This window comes from Solea solea, chromosome 15, assembly GCF_958295425.1.
Source record: "Solea solea chromosome 15, fSolSol10.1, whole genome shotgun sequence".
Classification (NCBI taxonomy): domain Eukaryota; kingdom Metazoa; phylum Chordata; class Actinopteri; order Pleuronectiformes; family Soleidae; genus Solea; species Solea solea.
In genome coordinates this window covers 3,417,311-3,443,580 of record NC_081148.1, presented here as the reverse complement: position 1 = coordinate 3,443,580, position 26,270 = coordinate 3,417,311, and the positions used below count along the sequence as shown (strand labels likewise).

Below are 26,270 nucleotides of genomic sequence, written 5' to 3'. Positions count from 1 at the left end.
GTTTTATTGACAGTCTATGGGAAAACTACCATTCACACATTCACACCTACGGTCTATTTAGAGCAGTGTTTTCCAAACTTTCTTTCAGGGGACCAATTTTTTTATAGATGCCAAGCTATTGTGACCCAACCCACAATATAATGGCGTATTTCCACCGGCTCTACTCGCCTCGGCACGGCACGACACGATGAGGTTGCATCTCCACTACAAAAAAAGTACCTACTTAACGTGGGCGGAGTCATCACTGCACGGCTGAGTGAAACTGCGATGACTTAGTGACCTACTCAGCACGCTTTTGGAACCTCGCCTGAGCAGGTACTAAAAATGCTAGTGGAAACGCTACTTAAACCATGCCGTGGCGAGGCGAGTAGAGCCGGTGGAAATGCGCTATTAGTCATGACCAGAGGAAATGTATGCATAAGTTTGTGACTGATTTATTTGTCTAGATTCTAGAGTGTCCGACATTGTGAAAGCAATAGTTCAGAGTACTCATGCAAAATATGTATGAGTGTCAGACACATCCAGGGGCATGGGAAGAGGGGTGCTGAGGGTGCTGCAGGGTGTACATGGTTGGTTGTTTTTGTTTTTGATGGTCAAGGTCGAAGCGTAAAACAATGGCAGAAAAAAGCATGAGTGTGGATGTAGTGCCCAGCTGCAGTAAACGTGCGAGTTCCGCTGGAGAAGTTCAGCAGCCTGAGCATCAGCCTAAGAGGAAACGTCAGCTGCTGAAGCTGCGTTACATATGTACGGAGTATTGTTGATCCCATTCTAACCGGTTTGTTTAACGTACGAGTGTGCTGCTTGTTACTCTAACATTGTTCATTCCCTCATTTTAAAGATGTTTCTTGCGGGAACTGATAATGGTGTCATAGCTTTTGACGTGCAGTGAAGGAAGGAAAGTGTGTTGGTGCAAACACAAATACAGTCTTGCACGCTGTATTCTCATGGCAAACACGCATGGACACACGTAGTCGCAGGTGGATCAGTCGCTCCGCCTGACCTCGTCATTTTATTGTGTAATTTTGATTGTATGACATAAATATAGATCTTTCCTCTTCCTTTCCTTCTTGCGGTGAGGCAACAATGTAAGCCACTTCACCACCATAGAGCCCGCAGTAGTGCACACATTAATTTAGCATATCCTTTAGCCATGATAATAGCAACGCTTCCTTATTTTCTTTCATCTTATTTTATCAGCGACTTACAACGACTCACTCAAGGGACCAGAGTAAAAAATACAAAATAGTGCGGACTGTGACACTGAGCTTCATTGTGCTGTTGTTGTTGTTGTTGTTGTTGTTGTTGTTGTTGTCCTTTTGTTACTGGCTCATTTCTGACGTTACATTTCACACACGGGTGAAACAAACACCGCAGCACAGACCTCTGACAGAGGGAATGCTGTTAATATCCTTTTCTAAATGGATTCAAAATCCCAGGTATTCCCACTAGTTTGAGTGTGAAAGAGACTGTAGGGTGTTTGTCATGTGCACAGTGCACGCACATTAACACTCCATATGCAGCTGGTCAACTGTAAACAACTGTAAACAACTGTAAATGCTTCCAAGCGCTCCACTAATCCAAACAGCACAGAGCAGCACAGTCACCAGCAACATTTCCAGGGGATTATTAGTTACAGATGTTGAGCTACAAGACAGCTTGTTGTTGTTGTTGTTGTTGTTGTTGTTGTTTTGTTCTTTACAGTGACTGTAAATGCACTAAAGCTGCAACACAACAAAGGTTCAATCAGACACACATCAGCTCCTAAACCTACATAGACCTATACACATACTGTATACTGTGGACAACACTGTGCTAATCCATATGGCTTCCTTCTTGGAGAGTGTGCACACTTATTCATACAGGAAGACGTGACCTTACTCCACTGAGCCTACTGTTTAACATTGAAGGATTATTAAATGTATTATTTTAAAAATCTTTCTGCACATTCTCCTTCATGAAATCAAATCCATCACAGAAAAGTATTGTACTTTTATTATTTAAGGAGTTTGATAACAAACTGCATAATAAATACAAGATTCAAGTGTTCATACGTTACAGGTAGATAGATAGATAGATAGATAGATAGATAGATAGATAGATAGACAGATAGATAGATAGATAGATAGATGAACACACAGTGACAGAGTGGAAGTGTCCCTTACCTGCTATGTGTGCCACACACTGCAGCCCCGCCACCAGCCCCAGCGCTGCCCCCGCAAAGCACATCTGGATACCGAACAACTCCTTTCGCTTCTTCCGCCTCGCTTTGCTCCTCCATCGGTTGAGCATCAATCCTCCTTTACCTCCTCTTCCTTCGTCGCCGGCCGCCTCCAGCATCCCGTCAACCACAACGCGGGCCATGGCGCTCCTGTTGTGGGCAGAGGTTGTGAGTGAAGCCTCGCTGCTGCTGCTGCTGCTGCTGCTGATGATGATGATGATGATGCTGCTGATGATGATGATGATGCTGCTGCTGCTGCTGATGGAGCAAATGTGACACTGGAGGAGACAGCAGCGCTGTGTGGCCGCGCTCAACTTCACTCGATGGGGGAAGAGACGCCGAGGTGTTGTCAAGTTCACTACAGGATCCACAGAAGGGACTTCCGGCCTCGAATTTCAAAATAAGAGCTACGACTGTAATATTTTGAAGTCACAGCTAATACATAGAATAATAATATATATAATTCAACTGTCCTCTGTTGTCCAAGACTACATTAAGGATGCACGGTATTGGACCCTATTTTGTCTCTTCTGTAGTGAACTTAACATCATATTTTTCATACTCATGTCACAGAAGAAGTAGATATTCTACACTTTATTTGTTGTGCAAAATAAATAAACATAAAGTATACTTCACCCTCACTCTCACACCTACGGTCAATTTAGAGAGTCCAATTGGACCTAATCCCCATATTGCATGTTTTTGGACTGTGGGAGGAAGCCGGAGAAAACCCACACACACACAGGGGGAGAACATGCAAGATCCCCCGACATGACTACTAAACTAAAACAATAGGTAGAATGGGCTTTTTTTCATGGTAAGCAACAAAAGACCATCTACCACATGAACCACATCTTAACAGATGAATGTTGTCATGTTTATATAAGATGGCATTGGTTAAAAAAGCACTTAACAGATCCAGAAAGTCTTCAAAATGTAAAAAGAATTTCAGGTTCGCTTCTAAAGTTGAAAGTTGCTTTAATATCTCAGCTGTTTGTTACTCTAACATCATTCATTCCTTCATTTTAAAGATGTTTCTTGCAGGAACTGATAATGGTGTCATAGCTTTTGACGTGCAGTGAAGGAAGGAAAGTGTGTTGGTGCAAACACAAATACAGTCTTGCACGCTGTATTCTCATGGCAAAATGATGTTTCCACACGCATGGACACACGTAGTCGCAGGTGGATCAGTCGCTCCGCCTGACCTCGTCATTTTATTGTGCAATTTTGGTTTTATGATAAAAATAAAGATCTTTCCTCTTCCGTTCCTACTTGCGGTGAGGCAACAATGCAAGCCACTTCACCACCATAGAGCCCACGGTAGTGCGGTGACCGTGTGTCATTACTGGTGCAAATCTAAGACACACATTCATTTAGCATATCCTTTAGCCATGATAATAGCAACGCTTCCTTATTTTCTATTTTCTTACAAAGATATGAAGTTGAAAGTTGCTTGAAGTTGTTTTCATGTCTCAGTTGGTATAGCTCTCATAAGCCTCATCCAGGTTCTCGTCCACACATGGTTCTTCCCCCCATCATGCTTCACTGTCCTGTCCAATGAAGGCAAAACATTTGACCACTTTTCAGTGACAACAATATTCGGACTACAATGATGGCTGTATTTGATGACGAGGTGCTAGCTCTAAAATCCAAATTGATATTCCAATAAAGCTGAAGTTGTGTTTTTAAAAGGAGGCTCTTGGGAAATGCAGGTATAGGCAGAAAATCCCTGTCTCATAACAATTAAAAACAAAGAGATTGAGCCTTTCGAACACATTTATGCTCACAATGATCTTACAGGGTCAAAGGTCGCACACTCTGATCCCTATTACATGAATGCTTTTATTGCCAAGGCAGGAGCAGTTGTGATTGTCCTGTGTAACTAAGCTGTCACAGCACATCATGTAAACACCCAGAAATGGCTGTTCCACTTTTCTGTTCACTCCCACCGAGGTGTGCGGTGATGTCATCACAGGAAGGACAGACAGAGGCTATATGATGCTATATGAGTGCCCAGATTACACCTACAGCCTCTTACATGCACTTCCTTCATGAAAGACTGGGGAATAATCCTCCTGCTGAGCAATGACAATGTGCTGGATTAGGAGGGATTTTTACCCACCATGATTCTGGGTAAAATATTTGCTTTACATCATGTCAGGGTGTAAATCAACTGTATGGGTGGATAAAGGCACCACATGTACATTATGGCTACTGTTCATATACACTGGTTATTCATTCACTCCTCACCAGTGTCTCTTGGTCCACATGCGGTACCAGACTTCATCAGTGCTTTTTACTTTCAGTCTCCTGACTCCAGACACTTTTTATTCTTTAAGAAATAAATCCTTTGTTACCTTTTAAGTTTGATTTGCGTTTATTTTGGGCTGAGTTTACTTTTTATGAACGTCACAGTAATACTATTCCCAGTGGAGTCAGATCTGCCTCAGCAAGCATTTGCAGCACAAGGTGCTTTTCTTACAGTAATATACAACTCTAAAGAAACAATGGTTTTTAAATCCTGTTTTGTCCTAACTCTAACATCTGTGTCACTGAAAACTCAACAAACAAACCAGGAAAAAAGAAGAATTTCCTTTGACTATTTCAAAATAAAAGTCTGGCCGTTTTTCACTAGTTAAATGCTATTAATGTGAGACTGAGAGGTGTGGTCTGTGTTTGCACTTTGACCCTGAACAGAATTTTAATCCACTCTTTTTCTATTATATTTAAAACATATTTTTTCTTTTTCTCATCCTATTTCTGATTCTGTCATCACTGCTGCTAATATTGCTTGAGGTAACTTGTGAGGACGTCTCGGGCCAGATCAAACTGGTTTGCAGCCCTGAGCGTTTATATGGTTACAAAATTAATCTGAACTCTCACATCCCACTTTATATCCTCACTCCCTGCCCAGGATACTGTGTGTGTGTGTGTGTGTGATAATAACGTTGCAGGTGTTGATAATGAATCAAACATGGAAACATGGCTGTGTGCCAGTCTCTGTGTGAGTCCACTGCAGGTGGAATGAGCTTCTCCAGTCCTCAGCAGCTCTGTGCTGCAGGCTCCTCCTGAGGGGATTCTCCACACCACTAATGTCTCTACTCTCTGGGCTATTCCAGTAAAACCGTCCACCACAGACTCCTGTCTCTATATTTGGAAGAGATCTGTTGCAAAGTCATGTCAAGGAGAAAATGGAGAGGTAATGGAAGAGGACGGCGTGATGAAAGAACATGGGGGTGGAGATGAGAAAGGGGGATTGGGGAAATACGGAGGAAAGATGAGGTGAAGGGCAAGGTGTGCCAATTTATTTTAAAAGTAAAAAATCATAATGTCACTTCACCTTTTACAAACATGTTTTATGGTCACAATGACAAAATAACAATGACACAAGTTAAAATACACTTGTTACTAATCTGAGTAATGAGGCAGTGATCTATGTCCTTTAGATCTATAGAGTGATCTATAGATATGAAATGCTCACCTTTATCTCTGTGTCGTTCTAAGTGTAATCAATAACTGTTCATGGACTGATTGATGACATGACATTGCTCCAAAGGTTAACCTAAAAACATCTTGATCACCCCCTAGTGGCTGACTGCAGTGTAGATCATAAGGTTCTCCTACATGAGTTTATACACAGTGCTGCTTAACATGTTTATTTGACCGTCTGTCAGAAAACAAGAAAACACAAGTATTTTAGAACCATAATAATTATAGTGAAGTTTACAAATATCATTTCACATTTCAACAGGAATACAACCTTCTGTTGTAGTGACGACTATCCAGTCAGTAGGTGGTGCTCTTGTGCCTCTGTTCAGCTTAGTGCAACTCACTGCTCATTATATGTAAGTTGTGCTGGGTCGTGTGCAAAGACCTGAGAGAGAGAGACAACGTTCATAAAAAGATTCATTTGAACAATGTGCAAAAACCAGTTCATTCTTTTTAAAAGTGCAGATGACATCATTAAAGCACCAGTCATTCTTAAAAGTGACCAAATCTGCTTCCATTTTGTAAAAGGTGAATTCTGATGTTGCAGGCAAACACGTCGTTGACCTCCTGACCCTCTTTGTTCTGATCCTGTAAATGGTTTGAATGAACTTTGCTTCACCTAAAAGAAAACGTAAAAGCTGCCATTTGACTTTGTTTGTCTTGTTAAAACCAACAGACAGAGAAAATGTTTCATTGACAAGGCTAAAAACACGAGTCAACAGATTTAAAAAACAGTGAGCCTGCAACACTCTTTTTTTTAAGACTTTTAAAAAGCAAAAAGGACACTTGTACACAACAGTCGGGTTAATCACAGCATTGAAAAGCATTGGAGGCTAAAGCACCATGTAAAATCATTGTTTTTGGAAAACCCTTTCCACCGTGGACAGATGGAGCCCCAAAAAGAACATTTTTATGGACAGCCTTTACACAGCTGAAGGTTCTTTTATCTGCTTTCTGGAAGCTCCGTTTTTCTACTGTACTCTACTATACTATAATGAGCCTCAGAGCCATTCTCATGGGATGGAAGTTCAACAAGTCAGCCAAAGCCTGGGTGTCAGTCAACTGTGGTCCAGCCGCTTTGATGAGCCCCTCCAAACAAACAGTTTTGGAATTGTTTAGGGATGTCATCAGTGCAGACGTCCAGCCTCGCTCCATGGTTCAGCGGTTCTTTTAACAGCCAGTGCAGGGAATCAAACGTTTTTCCTTTTACAGGTTAAAAAATGCCCAGGACTTAAAAACACTGAGAAAATGGAAGTAACTTTAAAAGTTTAGAATCAGTTACAAACAGAGCAGCATCCAGCCCTAGATTATTGACACGTGTGCAGCTCGCGCTCCTCTCCACCTGTTAAAAACCTTTGCATAGAGTGGAGCCTGACTGAGACCCTGTCCCCCTTCCTCTCTGGGTAACAACAGCACAGCCTGAAAACCATCCCAGAAAAATGTTACCATTTCATTAGCGAGTTTGAGCTAAAAAACTCGAGGGAGGGTCCACACTTTTAAGGCGATGCAGCAACAAAGAAGCCACCAGATTATTGGGGGCTTCCCATTTTCTTTGGCTTTGGAAATAGTATAAAATGTTTTAGTAATGCTGTTTAAAATGTCAATGTCGGTTTGGTTTTTAATAAAAACAATGATCTCGTCCGCAGATAAAACAATGTTTTCATTACAACCAGGTAAAAAAAGAAAAAAAGACCATGACCATGACCATGCCAGAGAGTGCAGAGCCCTGTCAGACGTCTAATGCAGGAAAGACAGTTATCAGCGGCCAATTTAAAAAAACAAGCAAAAAGAAGTGATCTATTTGTGTCAATGGTGGTGTTGTGTGGTGTGTTGAGTCTGTGGTGGACCGCCACAAATTGATCATTACGTGGGAAATTCTGCATTTCATCCAAGCCTGACTGATTCATCAAGCCCAGTTTTCTGGACGCCATCAAACTTCATATAGTCAGCAGAAAATATTTTTCAGATTCAATTTTGATCATGAGAGTTTGAAGAGTTTGAAATGTATTATTAAAGTTATTTTTCTCCGAGGTGATAAATGAAGTGTTTTTATTTTTAGTGAAGGTTAATTTTTTTTTAATGTCCTTTTTTTTATCTCAGCACCCTTTAGGTGAGTCACGTCCTGCAGGTAATACACACACACTCTCATCACATGGCTACATGTCACATTTAAAGACGCATAAAGTAGTGGTGGACAGTAATGAAGTCAATGGAATTGGCTATTGAAGACATTACTGTTCTGTAACGCTTAAATAACTTTCTCAGTGTCTGTACTTTACATTGTTTGTGTTGCATTACTGAAGAGGCTCATCTTACCTTAGAGTATGTGATCAGAGGGGAGCTGAGGAACTGAGGAATGATTCATTTGAATATTGAAACAACAACAATAATAATAATTCGAGTGGATGTGAATTTTCTTTGGAGCTGAGCAGGAAAGAGTTTTTCAAAATGACAAACGATCGTTTACTTTTCGTCCCATTTCCGTTTGGATTGAGCCAAAATAAATTCCTTCAATTGAACTCGTCACATATTTAAGGGCCTTTGTCACTGTTCTTCACAACATTCCCCAACAGTAATACAATAATATTAATATTATGAATAATAGACTTTATTATAGAAGACAGAGGTGAATAAGAATGATCTGCTGAGATACAATACAGAGTTAGATAAAGTGTGAAAACCTAACTGCAATCTATATGTCCTTCAATATGTCTATATTCTATATGTCAAATCACTTCATATAGAAATGAAGCCGACTGTTGTCAGTGGAGAGAGACACAAAAATGTGCATGTGAATTAAAGATGGGATCATATTATGGTCTAAAAGTTGGTTCTATTTCACATGATTGAAAATGTCTAGCTCACCAACATACGATCCTAGTGATTTATTTGTATGTATGTATGTAATCATGTCTCTTTTTTTCGAGTGATTTAATTATACATTTGAATATTGTGTCAGACATTTACATTTCTATCAGCAGAGAACAACTTCAATGAGTGGATAGGTCTGGACAGAATACGGAGCGTGACACCTGGAGCCGTCACACAGCCCAGATCCAGATCTCTTGCTTTAGATTTGTGAGGAAACCATAGGCAGCAACTCCATATGTCTGTTCGTCAAACGCTCTCCCAGCATTTCTCAAGGCCTTACGAAGTTCTGCTGCATTCTTCTCAAAGTTCTCAAGGGAAGGCAGACCATTGAACGTCCTGCAATATAAAAAGAGGAAAACAATGACAGAGGGTTTAAAGGGATAGTCCAGCAAAAACTAATGCAATAACATTTGTTTCCAGTGTGAATATATTTGTTATCCTTCTGATCACGTTGTATTGTATCTGTATGTGTTGGACAGATTTATGTCTATGCCAAAAATGTTTCCAAAGAAACGAAACAATGATATCTGACATCTGACATCTGATAACTGTTGTGTGACGTGTGAGAGACACGCTGTTGTGTTTCTGCTGTGATACTTGGACTTTTGTTGGTCCTGATTTGACTTAGACTCTCCTCATAATTTTATGATGATAATAATAATAATAATAATACTAAATAAATATGTTGGTTTTGGGTGCAGAAAACAAGAAATGCAAAGAAATGCTTACCTGACGTAGACTGTAGATGTAGGTACATGTCGCACTGGGATTTGTGGAGGAGTGTTTTCAGGTATGGTTTGATCAGGGTCAATAAACCAGCACAGAAACTGCTCCCCACTATCTTCCTCTCCTGTGGCTATGGCCAGTACAGGCCATGTGTCTGTGGCAACTTTCACATCTGAAAGTAAATGGTAAATGGAGCATATTTACTGTAGATCCAACCTCTCACACACACACATACTCACAAGTATTCATTATAAGTGAATAATATACTTAAAATAACCCTCTTTCAGGAGTGTAATGGGATAAATGCTTCTTGTCCCCGTCCGCCCAGGGCTGCTGCTGTATACACGCTTAAACGCTCCCTCCGTCAGGTCTGATAGTACCATCCACATTTCAAAATGTCCCAAAGCTTTTCAAGATTATATTATAAGGTTATATTCAGCTTTACAATCCCATTCATACTTTCTTTCATCAGGTTTAACGTTGGTGTATATTGTACATAACATTGACTGCGGGAGTGGATGACATCACACACTAGTGTAAAGCACAGAGGCTGTTGAGTGGATGACATCACACACTAGTGTAAAGCACGGAGGCTGTTGAGTGGATGACATCACACACTAGTGTAAAGCACAGAGGCTGTTGTTGCTGTAGTTTGGGCATCAGACAGCAATCTCACTGCAGTTTCCACTTTATCACGTTTGCAAAAATAATAATATAATCAACAAAAAAACAGCAAAAGTGACACTTTACAGCTTTAAATGAAAAATGAACACATCAGAACATTTTTAAAATAATGTTTACAGACATACTTGCATGTTCCGTGCAGTACGAGTCCAGCGTGGAGCGTGCACGGAGAAAAGCTTCTCTGGAGCGAGCTTCTGCTCTGGTGGAAATCCAGTCAGTGGCCTCATATTGACGCTCCTCAAACAGCTGTACGCCACAGAAGCATTAAACCGTCTGTCTGCACGTACTAGAGTCATCGTGTGTGAACTGTTTTAAAACTTACCGGTTGTGAATTCACCGTCTTGAACACGGGACATTGTTTCCCCAAACAAAACTCTGGCACGTTCCAACTCCAGCAGGATGAAACCAGGACGAGGAAGAAGAAGAAGAACACAAAGAGTGGCTGCTCCATGGTCCAGGACTGTCACCGTGACAGGATTCTTCAGATGCACCACTGCTGCTTTAAAGCTTGATATACTCGATGATCAGGTCACACAGGTCACACACGGAACCACGTTTCATTTCTGTGAAACAGGCGTGTCTAAACACAACAGTCGTGGTGGCACAGTGGAGAATACGTGACAACCGTCTCCACAGTGGAGGGTCAAACAGGACTTTATATCCACCGTGACGGTATTTGAGACACGAAACGTGTCCCATTGTTGACCCCACGACCCCTTTGAAGACGTTCCCGTTCTATTCTGCTGATATCCTTCTGTCACACACGCCTCACTGTCAGTCACACACAGGTGTTGTGTCTTCACTGCTGTGATAAAATAGTTAAGGAAACTCACAGGCAGCTGAAAAGATCATGATACAGATAAAAAGTGCAGTCAGTCCAACAGTCTGGGAAACAAGTGTTGACTAGAGGACAGAGGTGGTAACATGAGCTCACAACAACACTATTTACACTATTTACAATTGTGTGTAACAAGTGTTTTTGTGGCCTGTGAGAAAAACTTAGTTTCAGTTTGAGGTCAGTGCTCAGTCAACATTCCTGCTGTTTGAGTCATCAGGCTAATCATGGAGTTCACCTGAGCACGTGTTGTCATGTTGAGCTTATCAATTTAATTGAAAAACTGCTGGTTTGACATCAGTGTTGCAACATTTAAGGCTCATTAAAATACATTTTTGAAAATGCAATAAACATTTGTGATATATTTCAATTGCTAATGTCAAAAAAGAGTTCTTTACTATGAGGGTTCGTTTTCCTGTGTACTTATAACATATATATAAAAGCCCTGAAACAGCAAGTTATTAAGTGGAAGAACACTGAGACACAACATATACACAGCAAAACATTTTAAGGTGGTTTAACTAATAAACTTAAGCTCAATTGCTGCCTTAAGAACAATAGTAAAGACCTATGAAGATTTGCTTTGTTTCAACTCACAAAGTTCATTTCTTGTTCAGTTGAAATACTGATAAATGTATTAATATTTATTGGTGAAGGTAAATATATCACCTCACCCTTCCTTTCCAAGTGTGTTGACTTTAGTCTGCATCATTTGTTTGTCCATAGTGGGCTACTGTAAAAACCAAAATGGCCTCCGCAGACCAGACTAAGCTCCTGATATAAATGTAAGAGGCTCATTCTGCAGTAATAAGTCACACAATCACATGACTGTGCACTTATAACGTCTGTCCTTTAGGAGAAAGATGTGGCGGGGAAGGCCGAGCCAGGGAGAGTAGCCGGACCGGGCCACCCACTCCCCCTCTGTGCCAGCCTGTACACTTTGCCACCCCCTACTCCATCACTATAGGTGGGAACAGAGGGGCGGAGATTATATTCTCCTTGTAGGACTAGTTAGTTATCAGAGTGTTTAGATGGTGACCACTTAGTTCCCCTGTGACACCTCATCAGTTGTGTACCCCAGCCTCATTGGGGGTTTCAGCCATTCATCACAAGACACTCAGCTGAGGAAGGTCCACCACAAGCTCATCAGTCCTGGTGACTCGAGTGGTCTTTGGCACAACCAATGACTGCTCTGTTCAGCCTCAGTGGAGAGTTCTTTGGTTCATTTCCTCTGCGTTTGCCCTCTGATGCCACAAAGCCCCTGCAACCCACTTCCACTGGGCACACCCTCACCTTCAAACCTCGTTGTTCTGCCTCTGCTGTCAGATAGCGTGCATCGATGTCCTCCTCCCCAGGGACCGTTAGCTCAACGATGAAGACATCGTGGCTGGAGCTGGACCAGGGAACCAGTTTCTGGACGCAGGTGGCGATTTCAGAAGGCGATCCTTTGGTGTCGGTCCACACACATGCCTAGGAAGAGGAGGAGAGGAGGGCTTGATCTGCTGTTTCTGCCCTTCTCAGATGAACGATGAACATATTTGGCAGTGAACATGACGGAGTGGTTAAAGTGAGGTGTCCTCTGCTGGTGTTGTGCCACTCATACTGCTGCTGGTGTAAGAAGTGGAACATAAAGAAAAGAAAGACAAGAATTCTGCATAATACTACTGCAACCAACAATACATATAAAAATGATACAACACAAAACCGCTCATATGGTGAAAAGTGACTACAATGCCATTTAATGTGACTGCTGTCTTGATGGTGCACGTTGTTCAATCTATCACATACTTCATTGTAATTCTGAATAAGTCTCTCTGCTTATTATATAATAAATCCATGACCTGTGTCTGACCGGACTGTTCAGAGTGTCACCTGTGGATTTCCCAGCCCGCTGTGGACACACAGATATGTGGCCAGAGTATTTAAAGCGAGTAGGAGTAAGATATTTTACAGCATTCTTATTTGGCCTTAAGGTAAGTACACAACAGGGTTCTCATATTGTTGTTTTACCACACTTTAACTAAACGTCCTCCTGTAATTGTCTGACAGATGTGGCGTTTGGGTCTGTTCTGCTTCCTCATTGGAGCGTCCTATGGTAAGTTCAACTATTGAAGTTTATTTTATTCAAATAATGAACTCAATTAGCATTGACCTCTGGTTGCAAGACATTTTCTACATTGGAAAGTATTTTAACCTTATTAAACTAATGGTGTCCCACTTTGATAAGAGGTAGTTAATGATATAATGTCACTGCTTTATCTTTACACGTCCACATATGTGAGATCTCTGCTGTTATTTAAAGTTTAAAGTTTGTAATGCTTGTATCCACAAAGGTTTTATTTGCTTATGTAAACATAATGTGGTGCATTTAAAACCCGGCATAATCATAGTTTTATCTTGGTTTACATAAACATATGTCAGCTGAAGAACTTTGGCAGTAATATGAACAGCGTTCACACAAAACAACATGATAAATGTCATAATGACGGTAAATATGGGATAGATTTCTGAGGACTCCACTGTGAGAATAGGTTTTCCATAATATATGTATATATATATATATATATGTGTATATATGTATGTATATATATATACATACATATATACACATATATATACATACATATGTATGTATATATATATATACATATGTATGTATATATATATATACACATATATATACATACATATGTATATATATATATATACATATGTATGTATATATATATACACATATATACATACATTTGTATATATGTGTGTTTATATATATACATATATGTATATTTATACATATACATATATACATGTATATACATATATACATATATACATGTATATGCATATATATGTATATACATAGCCATCACATATGCTTTATAACCCTTTATAAATAGTTTTCACTATAATTCAAGTGTCGTATTGAATTAATTGAAGTCAGTTAGTTTGTACTTATCAGTTTTATGTTGTAAAAGTTTGACCCTGAGTCGACTTCTCCAGGAGCCATTCCTAATATATCAGTCATGTTGCTGCGGTGTGGGTGCGTGATCTTACCTCAAAACTCTTTTCTTTTCTTAAATGGTCAAAAATAAAGAAAAATAAACAAAATTTTAGATTTTTATTGTCTTTCTTTCATAAACAGGTAAAAAAAAATAATTCATAAAAAATAAATAAATAAAAGAAAAATAAACTGCATTAGGAAGTTGGTTTTTTTAAAAGAAAGAAAAGAAAGAAAAGTAGAAAAACTAAAGTTAAAAGAATAAAGGATGAGGTTTGTCTGTCTCAGAGATCAGAGCGTCAAAGATTCTCCCTGCTTTTCCATCTTCTACCACGTTTTGCAGCCTTAACTATACGCTCATTTCCATTAACGCCCACATCACATGAGATTATATCAACTTTGTACAACTTGTGCAGAGAGGTCACACGATATAACCACAAGATATAAATCATGTGATTTGCACAATATAAGGGTAAAAAATAAGAAATACATTCACATGAGACATCTCTACATCTATGTAAACCCTGTGTCGGGTCTGTTCAGATTTGACCTAATAATATGGGAAAAAAACAGTTGCACTTCTAGATCCTATCAACAATATATACGTAGATGTCAGTGATGTGTTCACTGTATATCCACAGCTGCCGAGGTGTGTTTCAGTGAATGGGGCTGCTTCACGGACCTGCCTCCTTGGGGAGGCACTGACCAGAGACCGGCTTCTTTCCTGCCCTGGAAGCCAGAAGACATTGGGACCCGTTTCCTCCTCTTCACCCGGAATAATCGCTATTACCAGGTAAGAAAGATGATTTACCCGTTTACTCTTTGATTGATTTATTTGTATCTTATTTTTCTTTCTCTCTAGTTGCACGTTACAGCTGAATTATTTTAGTTTTTATTCTTGTCATTCGTGGCATTTATTTATTTTATAAGTGTCCACAGAATATGAGCAATGCCTTAAAATGTGACGTGTTTAAAATGTTTGCTTTCTTGATGGAACCATCAGGAGATCAAGCCTGACAAAACCGTCCAGGCGTCAAACTACAACGGTCTGAGAAAAACCCGCTTCATCATTCATGGCTATTTGGAAAAAGAAGATGAAGACTGGCCACAGGAAATGTGCAGGGTAGGAACACACCAGCTGTTTCATGTTTGTGTGTGAAATTTAAGTTGAGTCTGTCTGTCTGTCTGTCTGTCTGCCTCAACAAACATTCCATCTAATCTGTGTCCCCTGACTGTTGTCCTGTGTAGGTGATGGTGTCATGGGAGAACGTGAACTGCATCTCTGTGGAGTGGAAGACAGGTGTGAGGACTCGATATGTTCAGGCTGCCAATAATGCCAGGGTGGTGGGAGCACAGGCGGCATCCATGATCTCATTCCTCATGGTAATCTCACACCTGAAACAGTGACCATCGAATGAAAGGAAAAACTAAATAGTACATCTATTCTTTCTCAGTTTTGTCAAATATTGTTTTCTAGTTTGTCAAGGGCTAACGTGTCGCCTCCATGACCCCAATGAGATAAGTGAGGAGAGGGTAAGGGATTTGGGTTAGGTTAGGGTTCAGATATAAGGGAGAAAAAGGAAACACAGTGAAAAACACACAAAAAAAAGATATAAGTGAGTACTAAAAGAGGAAAAAACTTAACTATGTAACTCATACATCATCCCTTAAACATTAGCTGGGTTGAGTTGATCACAGGCACAGCAGTTCCTCTCTGACCTCAGTAGAATCAAAACATGTTAGAATGTAGTTACATTCGGTCAGTCGCAGCGTCTCTGATCAACCCTCCATCTGACCTCGACATTTCATTGTGCAATACCAGTTGTTGTATAATGACAATAAAGAGGCTTTCCTTCCTTTCCTTCCTAATAGACGTTCACACTCCCAGCTTTACATTGATTATCAGGTACACAGCACTCAATAACAATAATTATAATAACAATAATAATAATAATAATAATTATAACAATAATGATGATGATAATAATAATAATAATTGTATTATTATTAATAAGCATTATTATTATTATTATTATTATAATCATCATCATTATTATTATAATCATCAGGTACACAGCACTGAATAATAACAATAATAATAATTATAACAATAATAATTATTATTATCATCATCAGGTACACACCACTGAATAATAACAACAATAATAATTATTATTATTATAACAATAAAAAAAATAATTATAACAATAATAATAATCATTATTATCAGGTACACAGCACTGAATTATAACAATAATAATAATTATAATAATTATAACAATAATAATAATTATTATCATCATCATCATCATCAGGTACACAGCACTGAAGCTAATGCTGAATAGAAACCTACAGTTACTACAACAGCACAAACAGGAAGGACTGACACATGGACATGCTGAGGACATGTGGTAGACATATTGTACTTACATGATCTTTGACTTTTATGTTGCATGGTGCAGAGGAACTTCAAGCAGAGTGCTGATCAATTCCATATTATCGGACACAGCCTTGGAGCTCACGCTGCAGGGTATGTTGGAAACAGGACCGTAGGCCTTGCACGAATCACAGGTAAATGCACTGAAAGAACACAATAACTCGAATTTGAATGGCTCAATGTCCACAATTAAAGTCTCTGTTTGTGTTTGTCCTACTGTTTTTGTGTTTGGTTTCACTGTGTGCTACAGCAGCTACAGTTGGAAAGGGTCTCTAACATAATGTTGACATTAGCCTGGAGGATTGAGGGGAAGTGGGAAATTATAATCACTTGAATCATACATTGGTCCTCATTATTATTATTATTATTATTATTATTATTATTATTAGGGTGAAGGCACAAAATGGAGCCTGAAAAACAAATGTGCCACTTCCCATTGAAAAAATGGGATTAACAAAAAGGAAGTTGACGGTAAAATGTGTGCAACTTCTGAGCCATGCATACAAACATTTTGGAGATGGGAAACAGTGTGAAGTGTACTGGTGGAGAAAAAGCCAACAGCATGACAGCATGAGTGTCAGTCCAATAAGGCAAACAGAAGGCTACAATCCAGGGGTCAGAACACAAAACAGGTCAGATCGGCATAAACACAAGACAGTCTAGCAGAGGTTTAGGAGATAGTGAATCATCAAGCCATTGTATGTTATGAGGCAGAATGGCTCCATAAACACGTTCACCTGTAAAAGCATCTGAAAATAAGTCACATTGAGAAATACCATTAAGGTGCCGCAGATCCAAAGACTTCATTCATTTTCTGCCATTGTGTCCTCCACGAGGGGCAAAGCCAATCCCAGCTGACGCGGGGTGAAAGGCGGGATTACACAGGGCAAACTCACAGCTGTGTCTCGTCAAGGCTGCATCCTCCAAGTGTGGATCAGCTGTTCAGATGCCAAAGTGCATCACAGCACCGTGTCACTTGTCCTACCAATCGTCGGCTCATGTTTTTGAAGGATACATTTGTGTATACTTGTATCCCAGAATTCTTTTCAGAGAAATAAGCGTGGCGGTAATGCACCTTTCAACTGTTTTAAAAACATGAACGTATTTTATGTTCTGTAAGATGACAGAAATATGTGTTTTATAACAACGTGACAAAAAGGCGTGGTGGAAGCTAGAGACTAAGACAAATGCAAACAATGAATAAGAAGAAAAAGAAAAACAACTCTAAAATAATAACAATGCAAAATGTAGATATAATGATCTATAATTAGCTTTTTTATCATCTAATATTGATAGGGACTCTAACGAAGAGGTTTTATCTCATTTACTTAAAGCGGTTTTACTTTTACTGAAGAATTTGTATTTGTGGAATCAACATTTACGATGAGAAAAAAAAACTTAACAGTGTACTTTGACCTGTGGTTCCAAATCAGAAATACTGTGGTTGCAGTTAAGTTTGTCATGTATTAATCTAAAGAACCTGCCACTGATCTGTCATTCTGTCTCTGTGCAGGACTGGACCCAACTGAACCATACTTTCTTGACACTGACGCCTCTGTGCGCCTGGACACTAGCGACGCTGCCTTTGTGGATGTCATCCACACAGACGGACTTCCCTTCAACTCTAAACTGGGTACATATCACTGTTGATTGCAATGAATACGGTCAACGCGGGGGATATGTACATGTACATGTACAGGAAGAGCATTTCACTGCCATTCATGTGTCTCCATGCACAAGAATGCACAATGAATTTGGTACCCAGCACTTTTTATTGGACCCAAGTACAGGAGAAGGGCTGACAGGTTGGAATGTGAGTAGACTGGGCAAAGGCAGCAAAATGACCAGGCTGAGTCAAAAACATACACAACACTAAAGAAAACACAGGAGAGAACAGCTGGGACACTTATACACAGCTGCAGAGATGGCAGAGACAGGTAAGAAACAACATTAAGTGAAACAACAAGCACAAAGAAGAACCAGCAAAATACATAAGGAGATAAAAACAACATCAGTCACCACCAGAAACAGAAATACATAAACAAAACAACTGAAACACCAGAGCACAATACAGAAACAACATACCAGGAGTTCAGGGGTTTGGTCAGTGCCAAATAGTTTAACCTCAGTTTTCTTTTCATTAAAAGCTTAAAAATGTAAAGCCATCCATACCGTGATGTCACTGAAGCAAGTCAGCAGAGGTTTGATCAAGAATACGTTGCATTGTTACCCTTCAGGGGAACATGCATTTGACAATACTCAGCATAAAAATGGAACGGCATGCCATGTTTCCAAAAAATAGAGCCCATGGGAAGCAGATTCATTGAGAACAGGAGGGGCCCCGAGGACTGAACCCTGTGGCACTCCACAGAAGGGAGGCGCCGTAGAGGACTCAGAGTCACCAATCTTAACATGGAAGATTCTATCAGCTCAATTCTATCAGCTTTGTGCTGGTAAATCACAGCACAAAGCACCGGGCGTGAGCGACCAAGCTCAAACAATATCAGTTCAAAGCTGGAGGAGCGAGCCGACAGTGAGAACTGTCTACAATGAAAGTTAGCCCTAAAAACAGTCACTAATCATCCTCCTCGACATCCTTTGGGCTTTAAAATATGTACAGTCGTTTGGTAAATATTCAGAGAAAGTGTTAGCATTGGTCAGATTTCAGAGGACTGGAGATCCAGGAGTGTCTGTCAGTCACACACCAGCAGTGAGTTAGAAACAGCGGAGAGTGTACGGCCCGTACGGCCGTGTTGACTCGGTGGTTGTCTGCAGTATTCAACATCAAGCACGACCTGAGGGATTTAGTTTGGTGCCTCAAACAAGAGCATGTCAGATCAGCTGGAGCCATGCAGCAGAACAAGAGTCTCAATCAGATCGAAACCCCAGAATAGAGACACGAGTCCCACAGAGACAGACTGTGACAAATAAGGGATGTGAGGCATGATCATCTTTATCAAACATTGGTCAAATCAGAAAAACAATGAATAGAGACATGTGATTGTAAAATAAGAGATTTCTTTATCAATCCCAGGACTGGGGATGTCACAGCCAATGGGCCACATTGACTTTTATCCCAATGGAGGAGAGCTGATGCCTGGGTGCTCCACCAACAGAGGCAGTGCCTCAGATCTGGACGCTGTCTGGGAAGGTGAGACAACTGAAGACTGCACACATAGACTTTATTGTCGCATTGTGTTACATGCCTGGATCTAACTTAGTCTCTATTCAGTCACATGCTTAAACAGATGGCAGAGAGAGTGCGGACAGTTGTGACACAGTTATTCTGGTGTATGAAGACCACCAGAGTTCCCTGACACACTTAAGATACAGAGGGTTTAATGCAGGCAGTAGTCCTACCATTAAGCCATGTTTCCACCAAGTGGAACAGTTTGCTTTGGTACTGTATGCATTTGTTGTATTTCCATTAGAAATAGTACAAAAATAACCAGTCCCAACTACCAGATGGGGCGACAGAAAACACCATTCCCTTGTTATTGTTGTAAATATCTCATGGAAGTCAAGGCAAACAACGGCTGCAGTTTATTCTCATACACATTTTTATATATTGTTGAGACAAACAGCCACAAACTGAGAAGCGTACTGTGTTTAAATGTGAATATTGTGAATGATTAGTGCCATTCTCCCCTTTTTTCCTTTTCCCTCTCATCACATGAGCCAACTTTCTTCCAGGTACCAAGAAGTTTGATGCTTGCAACCATGTCCGAGCGTACCAGTACTACAGTGAAAGCATCGTCAAAGCCCAAGGTTTTGTGGGATTTCCCTGCCCTAATAAGGACAGTTTTATTGATGTAAGTTCAGAAAAGAATTTATACTTACTATGCAACCATATACAATTTTTTAACAGACTTTACATAAATATATTTAAATTGCACATTTGAATGTTTTATATGAAGTGACACCCATTTGAACTTGAGTATTGTTAATCAATCACTTTAAAGTAACCTCTATAAACCTAAACTGCTGACTTTCTCAACCCTAGGTGAGAGGTCACAAGGTAAACAATAAGAATACCGTGTTATAATTAGGAATGAGGTCGTTTTGGTGTGGGTGTGGTCTACTGACAGTGCTGGTTGTACAGTCTGACTGTAGCAGGGAGGAAGAACCTGTGATACCTTTCATTAACACACCGAGGGTGCTCTCAGCGAGGTGACTGTTGTATTTAAGTACACTTGGTGTAGTCTGAATATATGTATGGGCATGTCTCCACTTTTAGATGAACTTAATATAGTCTTGCTTATCACGGAGCCTGTGTGAACTCAGCGCTGCAGATCCATCTGGCAACGACGCTGTTTTTGACAACTACTTAAAAAAAGGGAACCAATCACAAGCTGTTTTTTCCCCTGGCACGCTAGAGGTGGGCTTAACACAATGACGACAGAAAGGCGACTAGCAGAGAAGCATCTAGCAGCTTTTGTATATATCCAACAGAAGAGCAGCTGTCTTTAAATGGAGCTGTTTGCTGTTGCTTCCATTTTAAGCGACTTGCTCCACGGAGCTCCTCCAGGATCGCTGCTAGAAAACTACACATTTGTTGTCTGTCTGCGGTTCACTGGTCTTATTGGTTGTACAGTAGGTCTATTTGTAGTGAGGCATTTTATCTACATCTGTTGGTCACGCCTCTTTGAAATGGGAGGGGACTACACCCTTTCCAGACTGCATCTCAATCTCATTTGATATCTCATTCGAGCAGCAATTCCATTTGTTTACTTGGTTGGTGTGGAGGAAATCATGAGGTCTGGGGGCAATGATTTAGCATTTAAGATATATTGGGGGCTTTTTTGCCTTCATTTGACAGCACAGTATAGCATTAAAGAGATGGAGAGAGAGGGGGGGGGCAAATGACCATGGCTGGAATTGAAGCTGGGTCGTACTCTACTAACTGAGCTCCTTTGTAAAACTGATCAGATAAGGTTTTAAAGTAACAACATAACAAAGATGCAATGGATGCATCAGAATAAAGGTATTTTCCTCGGAATGCTCTTACTTGGAGTGGAATAACTGATTTTCTACTGCTGTATCCTCCATATGAGGGTTAGGGGGCTGGAGCCGATCCCAGCAGTTGTTGTGAGGCAACAATGCTAGAAACAGTAAGAGATTAAATATAAACAGTCAATATAAAATGTAAACAGCTCCCCAAAAGTACATCAGGAAGTGTTATTACTTGGTTGCAGCGCAGTAATGTAGTATCATTCTTCACCGTCACGTTACGTTGGCTGATGTTTTTAATGACTATATTATTAGTAAAGTCTCCTCTGTGATTTATTTATTTATTTATTTGTCATTTATCTTTTTGTCCGTGTCTTCACAGGGAAAGTGTTTCCCATGTGAGAATGGCAACTGTCCTGTGATGGGCCACAAAGCTGACAGGTTCACAGTGACTGACGACAATTCACAGACAAACTACTTCCTCAACACAGGCAGCGCAAAACCCTTCGGCCGTAAGTTCCCTGTCGTGGCAAAAGTACAACACAATCATTGTTGACATCGTTTTTGTCCAGTTGCAATGTTTCCATGCTTTTATCAAGGTGCATTCCAACACTGTGTAGTACATGGGGAAATATTCTCCTTGTCTTCTTTGATGGAAATGACACATGTATGAAGAACTATAACGTCACTGCTTACTGTTCCTTCCATTTCTAGGTTACAGCTACAGAATAACAGTAACGTTAGACGGTCCCATCTGGCCTAACCCTGGTTACATGTATGTGGCACTCACTGGAGACAATGACAGCGCCGAGGAGATCCAGCTTCATGTGTGAGAAATTTGGACTGTGCTTTGTTGAATGTTCTAACAGGTTATAGTGACGATACTATGCAACGCCACGCCTCCGAACCTCGCCTGGGACCAGGTACGAAACAAAGTACCTGGTCCCAGGCGAGGCGAGTGGGTGGAAACACGCCAAAAGTGATCACTGAGGTGGGTTTCACGCCAAAAGTGACCACTGAGGTGGGTTTCACGCCAAAAGTGACCACTGAGGTGGGTTTCACGCTGATGTGTGAAAGAGAAGCGATCTTGAGAGACTGAGTTTTATGGCACTGGTCATGTGGTCTCCATCAAGATGCATGTCGACTGCATCTTGAATGAGCTGAGTCCACCTCACATCACTGATGGAAATAAAGCTGCTGAATAGATTATGCATCCTTTATGAATATGGACTTTACCATTTTTTATGTTGGTTTGTTTTGCTCTTTAAAAAAATGTTTTTTAGGCTTTTGACCAAACAACCCTCAATATCAGCAACAATACCACAAAACCAAAATGTAAATGTTGAAAAGAAAAAACTCAATAACAACAGTGCATAATTGTCTTTAATTTACATTTTTTTTAAATTAAATTATAATCCTCAATAATTTTGCTGTTCAAAGGAACACACTCAAATGGGTTATCATATTCTAATCATATTTTAAAAATGATTGCCATTGTCCCCCAACACTTTCATGACAGTATTTTAGTGTGTGATCACCTGTGGGTTTTCTGCAGGGGAACACTGATGCCCGGAAGGACTTATGAGAAACTGATCGATGCTGAAGTGGATGTGGGTGAAGTGACAGAGGTGAAGTTCCGGTGGAAAAATCACATCCTCAACCCCATGAGACCCAAGTATGGAGCATCTGCAGTCAAACTGCAGAGAGGAAAAGACAAGAAGATGTAAGTTTAGCTCTTCTGTATTTAAAGGGAAACACTCAGTGGGAGGATAGATGTGAAAATCAACCAAACCTTAAAAAGTCGTGTCTTCTCAATAATTCATCTTTCATTTCTTCATTGCAACAGAGGGATTAGCACTTTTTCTAAGCATCAACATTCATTATGATATATTTATTATCATATGTTTCCAGTGGAAACTATTCTGATATTTGTGAGTAAATAAAACATAACCCTCTTCAGTCATCATACACCATTCAATAAAAACAGCTCTGTTTACAAATGAGAACACATTTGTTTCACACATTTGAGCCGTGTAGACATTATTATATGACGTTTTGTTATTTTATTCTTCTAATTCATTTATGAGAATGCTTGTTCAAAGTGTTCTGTGTCCTCTTTGGCAAGTTTTTGTCACTGAAATTGTAATCAAATTGATGACAAATCAGGGGGTTTAAAAACCACAAATTAAAGGTGTGCTGGGCTGGATTGAGGAGTTTCATCCACAGTTTATAAAAAAAATACTATCTCTTTCAGATGATTGATGAGTTTCTCCCATCACAGGTCAGATGTCTTCATTACCATTAACAATCTCGCCCAGCTTTAAAGTGGGCCAGGCAAAGTGGTTAAAAGGCCAAGAGCATAGCAAATTAAATGTAGTGCATTATACTGACGATGATGGTTAAATTAGCCAAATGTCTCTCCTCTACAGAATTATATCATCATATATTTATATTATTATATGTTTCTAGTGGTTGTACATAGAATCACAGGACGGGGACTGGTCTTTTTGTTACTCGGCCTTCAGTCCCCTCTTTGTAAAAGTAGCAATGACAATCGAGTGTTTGATTGATGTTTTAATGTGGAATTTGTTAAATAAGGATTTATGGTAACACTTTAGATTAGGGAACACATATTCAACATTAACTAGGTGCTTACTAACATGCATATAAGTAGCATAGCAGACCTTTATTAGTAGTTATTAAGCACGTATTAACACCTTAATCAGGAAAAATCTTAATTCATGTCTAAATAGAGGTAGAATAAGGTTATGTAGAATAAGGTGTTAACATGTGCTTAATAATTACTAATAAAGGGCTAGTGTGCGGTTTATGCATGTCAGTGAGCACCTAGTTAATAGTGTTACTTGAATTATTTTCACCATGTTATATTTAAATGTCTAAAAGCCATTTCAGTGAATTTTGAAGCCAGAGTCCCGTGTTTGGAACTCAGCTGTGACAGAAACATCCATCATCCTTTATTATATCTGACTCCAGATGTGGTTGTCACATCTGTGTGGCTTAGATTTGGTTACATTGCCATTTAAAATGACATTTGTGAAAATGAAAATAAAATCATTATAAAACAGTGTATTTTTATGTAACTTTTAGTGTTAAAAAAGGCCTAAAGGGACCATTGGCCCGCAGAAATCTTCACATTATCAAATCTGAACCTGCTTTAACTGGTCACCAGTGAGGTTACAATGACTGCATATACAAAGAGCATTGACTTAGTCTTTGCAAGCAAGCATAGTTCATTAGAGAATGTCAATTTAGGTCTTTGTCCATCTACAATATAGTGAAAAGATTTAGGAAGCCAGCAGGGGTCCACAGGGGTCCACAGGGGTCCACAGCGGTCCACAGGGGTCCACAGGGGACAGTGATGTGTCATTTGTTATCTCACTATAAATGATACAAATTAAACACATTAGTGCATCTCCCTCCATCTGGTCCACACAATTCACTTTCTGGTTTTGCCAGAGATTTCCTCCTGTAAAAAGGATTTATTTTCCCTCTCCACTTTCATTATTCGCTCATTATGAGCACTGTGGTGTTTCTCCTCTTGCTATAATATTGTCAAGTTTCTGCCTTACTATGTAAAGTGCCTTGAGATCATGTATGTTGTGATTTGGGACTGAGTGAGACCCTTCTTTGCACAAAAGATAAATGAAACTTCAGCCAAAATATGTTTCTAGATTCTGAAGCGTAAGGTCTAACCCTGGACTTCTCTCCTCTGCTTCCTTCATAGATTCCTCTTCTGCGGAACATATAATGTGAATGAGGATGTCGTCCAGTCTGTGCTTCCCTGTCCAGTGTAACCAGTTACAATCTGTGTCTCTGTATCATTCAATAAACATGTTGCATTCATACATTTTTTAATCATCAAACCCGGAAATGATGGTGTTCTCAAATGTCTTGTTTTGTCCACAAACCAAAATAATGAACTTTTAATGATTTCATAGTAAAGAAAGTAAGAAAATACTCACATTTAAGAAGCGTAAACAATCAGAAATCTTGTTTTAATCATGAAAAAAAGCCTTAAACTGACTAATCGACTATCTAAATAGCTGTCGATTCATTTAGTAATTGATTAATAATCAATTCATCGATTAATTGTTTAAGCTGTAATAGAAATACAGTTGTTAGTGAAATCATGTCATGGTCATATGCTATGACTGTGTTTATTGGATGAATAAAATATGTCAGTCAATGTATGTTCTGTACTCTTCATTTATCCCCTTAAACCCGAAGATTTCCCCAATTGGGTGACGCGATTTTCCCTATTTTCAATAGGGACTGAGAAAAAAGGGAATTATGAGAGAATATTTTGAAGCTGGACATCAAATTAAACAGCGAAATATGGGATTGATCAAAGTCAAACTTTGCAGATGCACAGTTTAGAGCTTATCTCCATCATTCCAGAGAGATAATCATCCTTAAGTTTATTTTTTTTCAGGCGAAGCTGAATTATTTTCATTTTTTCTTTGTGTGCCATCTTCATTTACTCTTCACCAGTAACACTTACACTGATATTTACACATCTTAACAAATCCCACAATGTTTCCCTTTACTATGACACCAAAAGTATTCAAATAGACCTTGTGGTTGCAGAGATGTACTCATTTTATTATGAGTATGACATTTTCGAGCAGAGACCTAATAAATAGGCTTAGGTCTTAAGGGGATTTATATTTGAAAGCACTGGCCCACGAGACAATGTTTTGATATACATTAAATCCACATTGACATACATTTGTTTATTGTACAGAAAAAGCATCCAGTCCTCCACACGTTCATCTCTTACCTCCTCAATAAATAAATAGTTTATCACTCTTGACGAGTATCTGCTATATTATTATATATGTGTCCTCAGGCTGAGACACACACACACACACATCATACACTTTTAATAAATGATCCAGAAACAATCATTTCATTTCTGTGGCCTCACACTGGAATGTCAACACTGATGATTTTTTTTTCCAGAAAAATTTAAATAAAAAAACTGAAAATTCCAGAACAAAAAAGCATGAGATACAGTATTCAAAGTAATAAATACAATTTA

The 26,270-nt window shown here is 39.5% G+C and overlaps 3 protein-coding genes across 3 annotated transcripts in view; 1 reads left to right on the top strand and 2 right to left on the bottom strand.

The window, feature by feature from the left end:
* Positions 1 to 2,571, bottom strand: part of slc24a3 (solute carrier family 24 member 3) — a 57,649-nt gene extending 55,078 nt beyond the window's left edge. Inside the window, exon 1 of the mRNA XM_058651841.1 lies at positions 2,163 to 2,571. Within this exon, the coding sequence (XP_058507824.1) occupies positions 2,163 to 2,361 (199 nt within the window). The 5' untranslated portion in view covers positions 2,362 to 2,571. The remainder of the gene's footprint in view (positions 1 to 2,162) is intronic.
* Positions 2,572 to 8,690: 6,119 nt separating this feature from the next.
* On the bottom strand, positions 8,691 to 10,680 carry LOC131474207 (heme-binding protein 2-like). The gene is made up of 4 exons (XM_058651966.1): positions 10,311 to 10,680; positions 10,114 to 10,234; positions 9,308 to 9,476; positions 8,691 to 8,914 (listed from the first exon to the last, which is right to left on the bottom strand). Exons 1-4 carry the CDS (start codon positions 10,437 to 10,439, stop codon positions 8,749 to 8,751), a joined length of 585 nt encoding a protein of 194 aa, XP_058507949.1. The 5' UTR covers positions 10,440 to 10,680; the 3' UTR covers positions 8,691 to 8,748.
* A 2,189-nt stretch (positions 10,681 to 12,869) lies between these two features.
* On the top strand, positions 12,870 to 25,074 carry LOC131474190 (inactive pancreatic lipase-related protein 1-like). The gene is made up of 12 exons (XM_058651942.1): positions 12,870 to 12,918; positions 14,463 to 14,614; positions 14,825 to 14,944; positions 15,070 to 15,204; positions 16,284 to 16,392; positions 17,772 to 17,891; positions 19,293 to 19,409; positions 19,952 to 20,070; positions 21,591 to 21,720; positions 21,923 to 22,037; positions 22,764 to 22,931; positions 24,954 to 25,074. The coding sequence occupies exons 1-12, from the start codon at positions 12,873 to 12,875 to the stop codon at positions 25,021 to 25,023; spliced, it is 1,401 nt and encodes a 466-aa protein (XP_058507925.1). The 5' UTR covers positions 12,870 to 12,872; the 3' UTR covers positions 25,024 to 25,074.
* Positions 25,075 to 26,270: the final 1,196 nt, after the last annotated feature.

Coding starts and splice junctions, on each gene's coding strand:
- LOC131474207 (XM_058651966.1), bottom strand. CDS start 10,439: ATGGAGCAGCCACTCTTTGTGTTCTTCTTCTTCTTCCTCGTCCTGGTT. Junction 10,235..10,310: donor AGACGGTGAATTCACAACCG/GTAAGTTTTAAA, acceptor TGTGGCGTACAG/CTGTTTGAGGAGCGTCAATA. Junction 9,477..10,113: donor GTACTGCACGGAACATGCAA/GTATGTCTGTAA, acceptor ATTTACTTTCAG/ATGTGAAAGTTGCCACAGAC.
- LOC131474190 (XM_058651942.1), top strand. CDS start 12,873: ATGTGGCGTTTGGGTCTGTTCTGCTTCCTCATTGGAGCGTCCTATG. Junction 22,038..22,763: donor GAGGAGATCCAGCTTCATGT/GTGAGAAATTTG, acceptor GGTTTTCTGCAG/GGGAACACTGATGCCCGGAA. Junction 22,932..24,953: donor AGAGGAAAAGACAAGAAGAT/GTAAGTTTAGCT, acceptor CTTCCTTCATAG/ATTCCTCTTCTGCGGAACAT.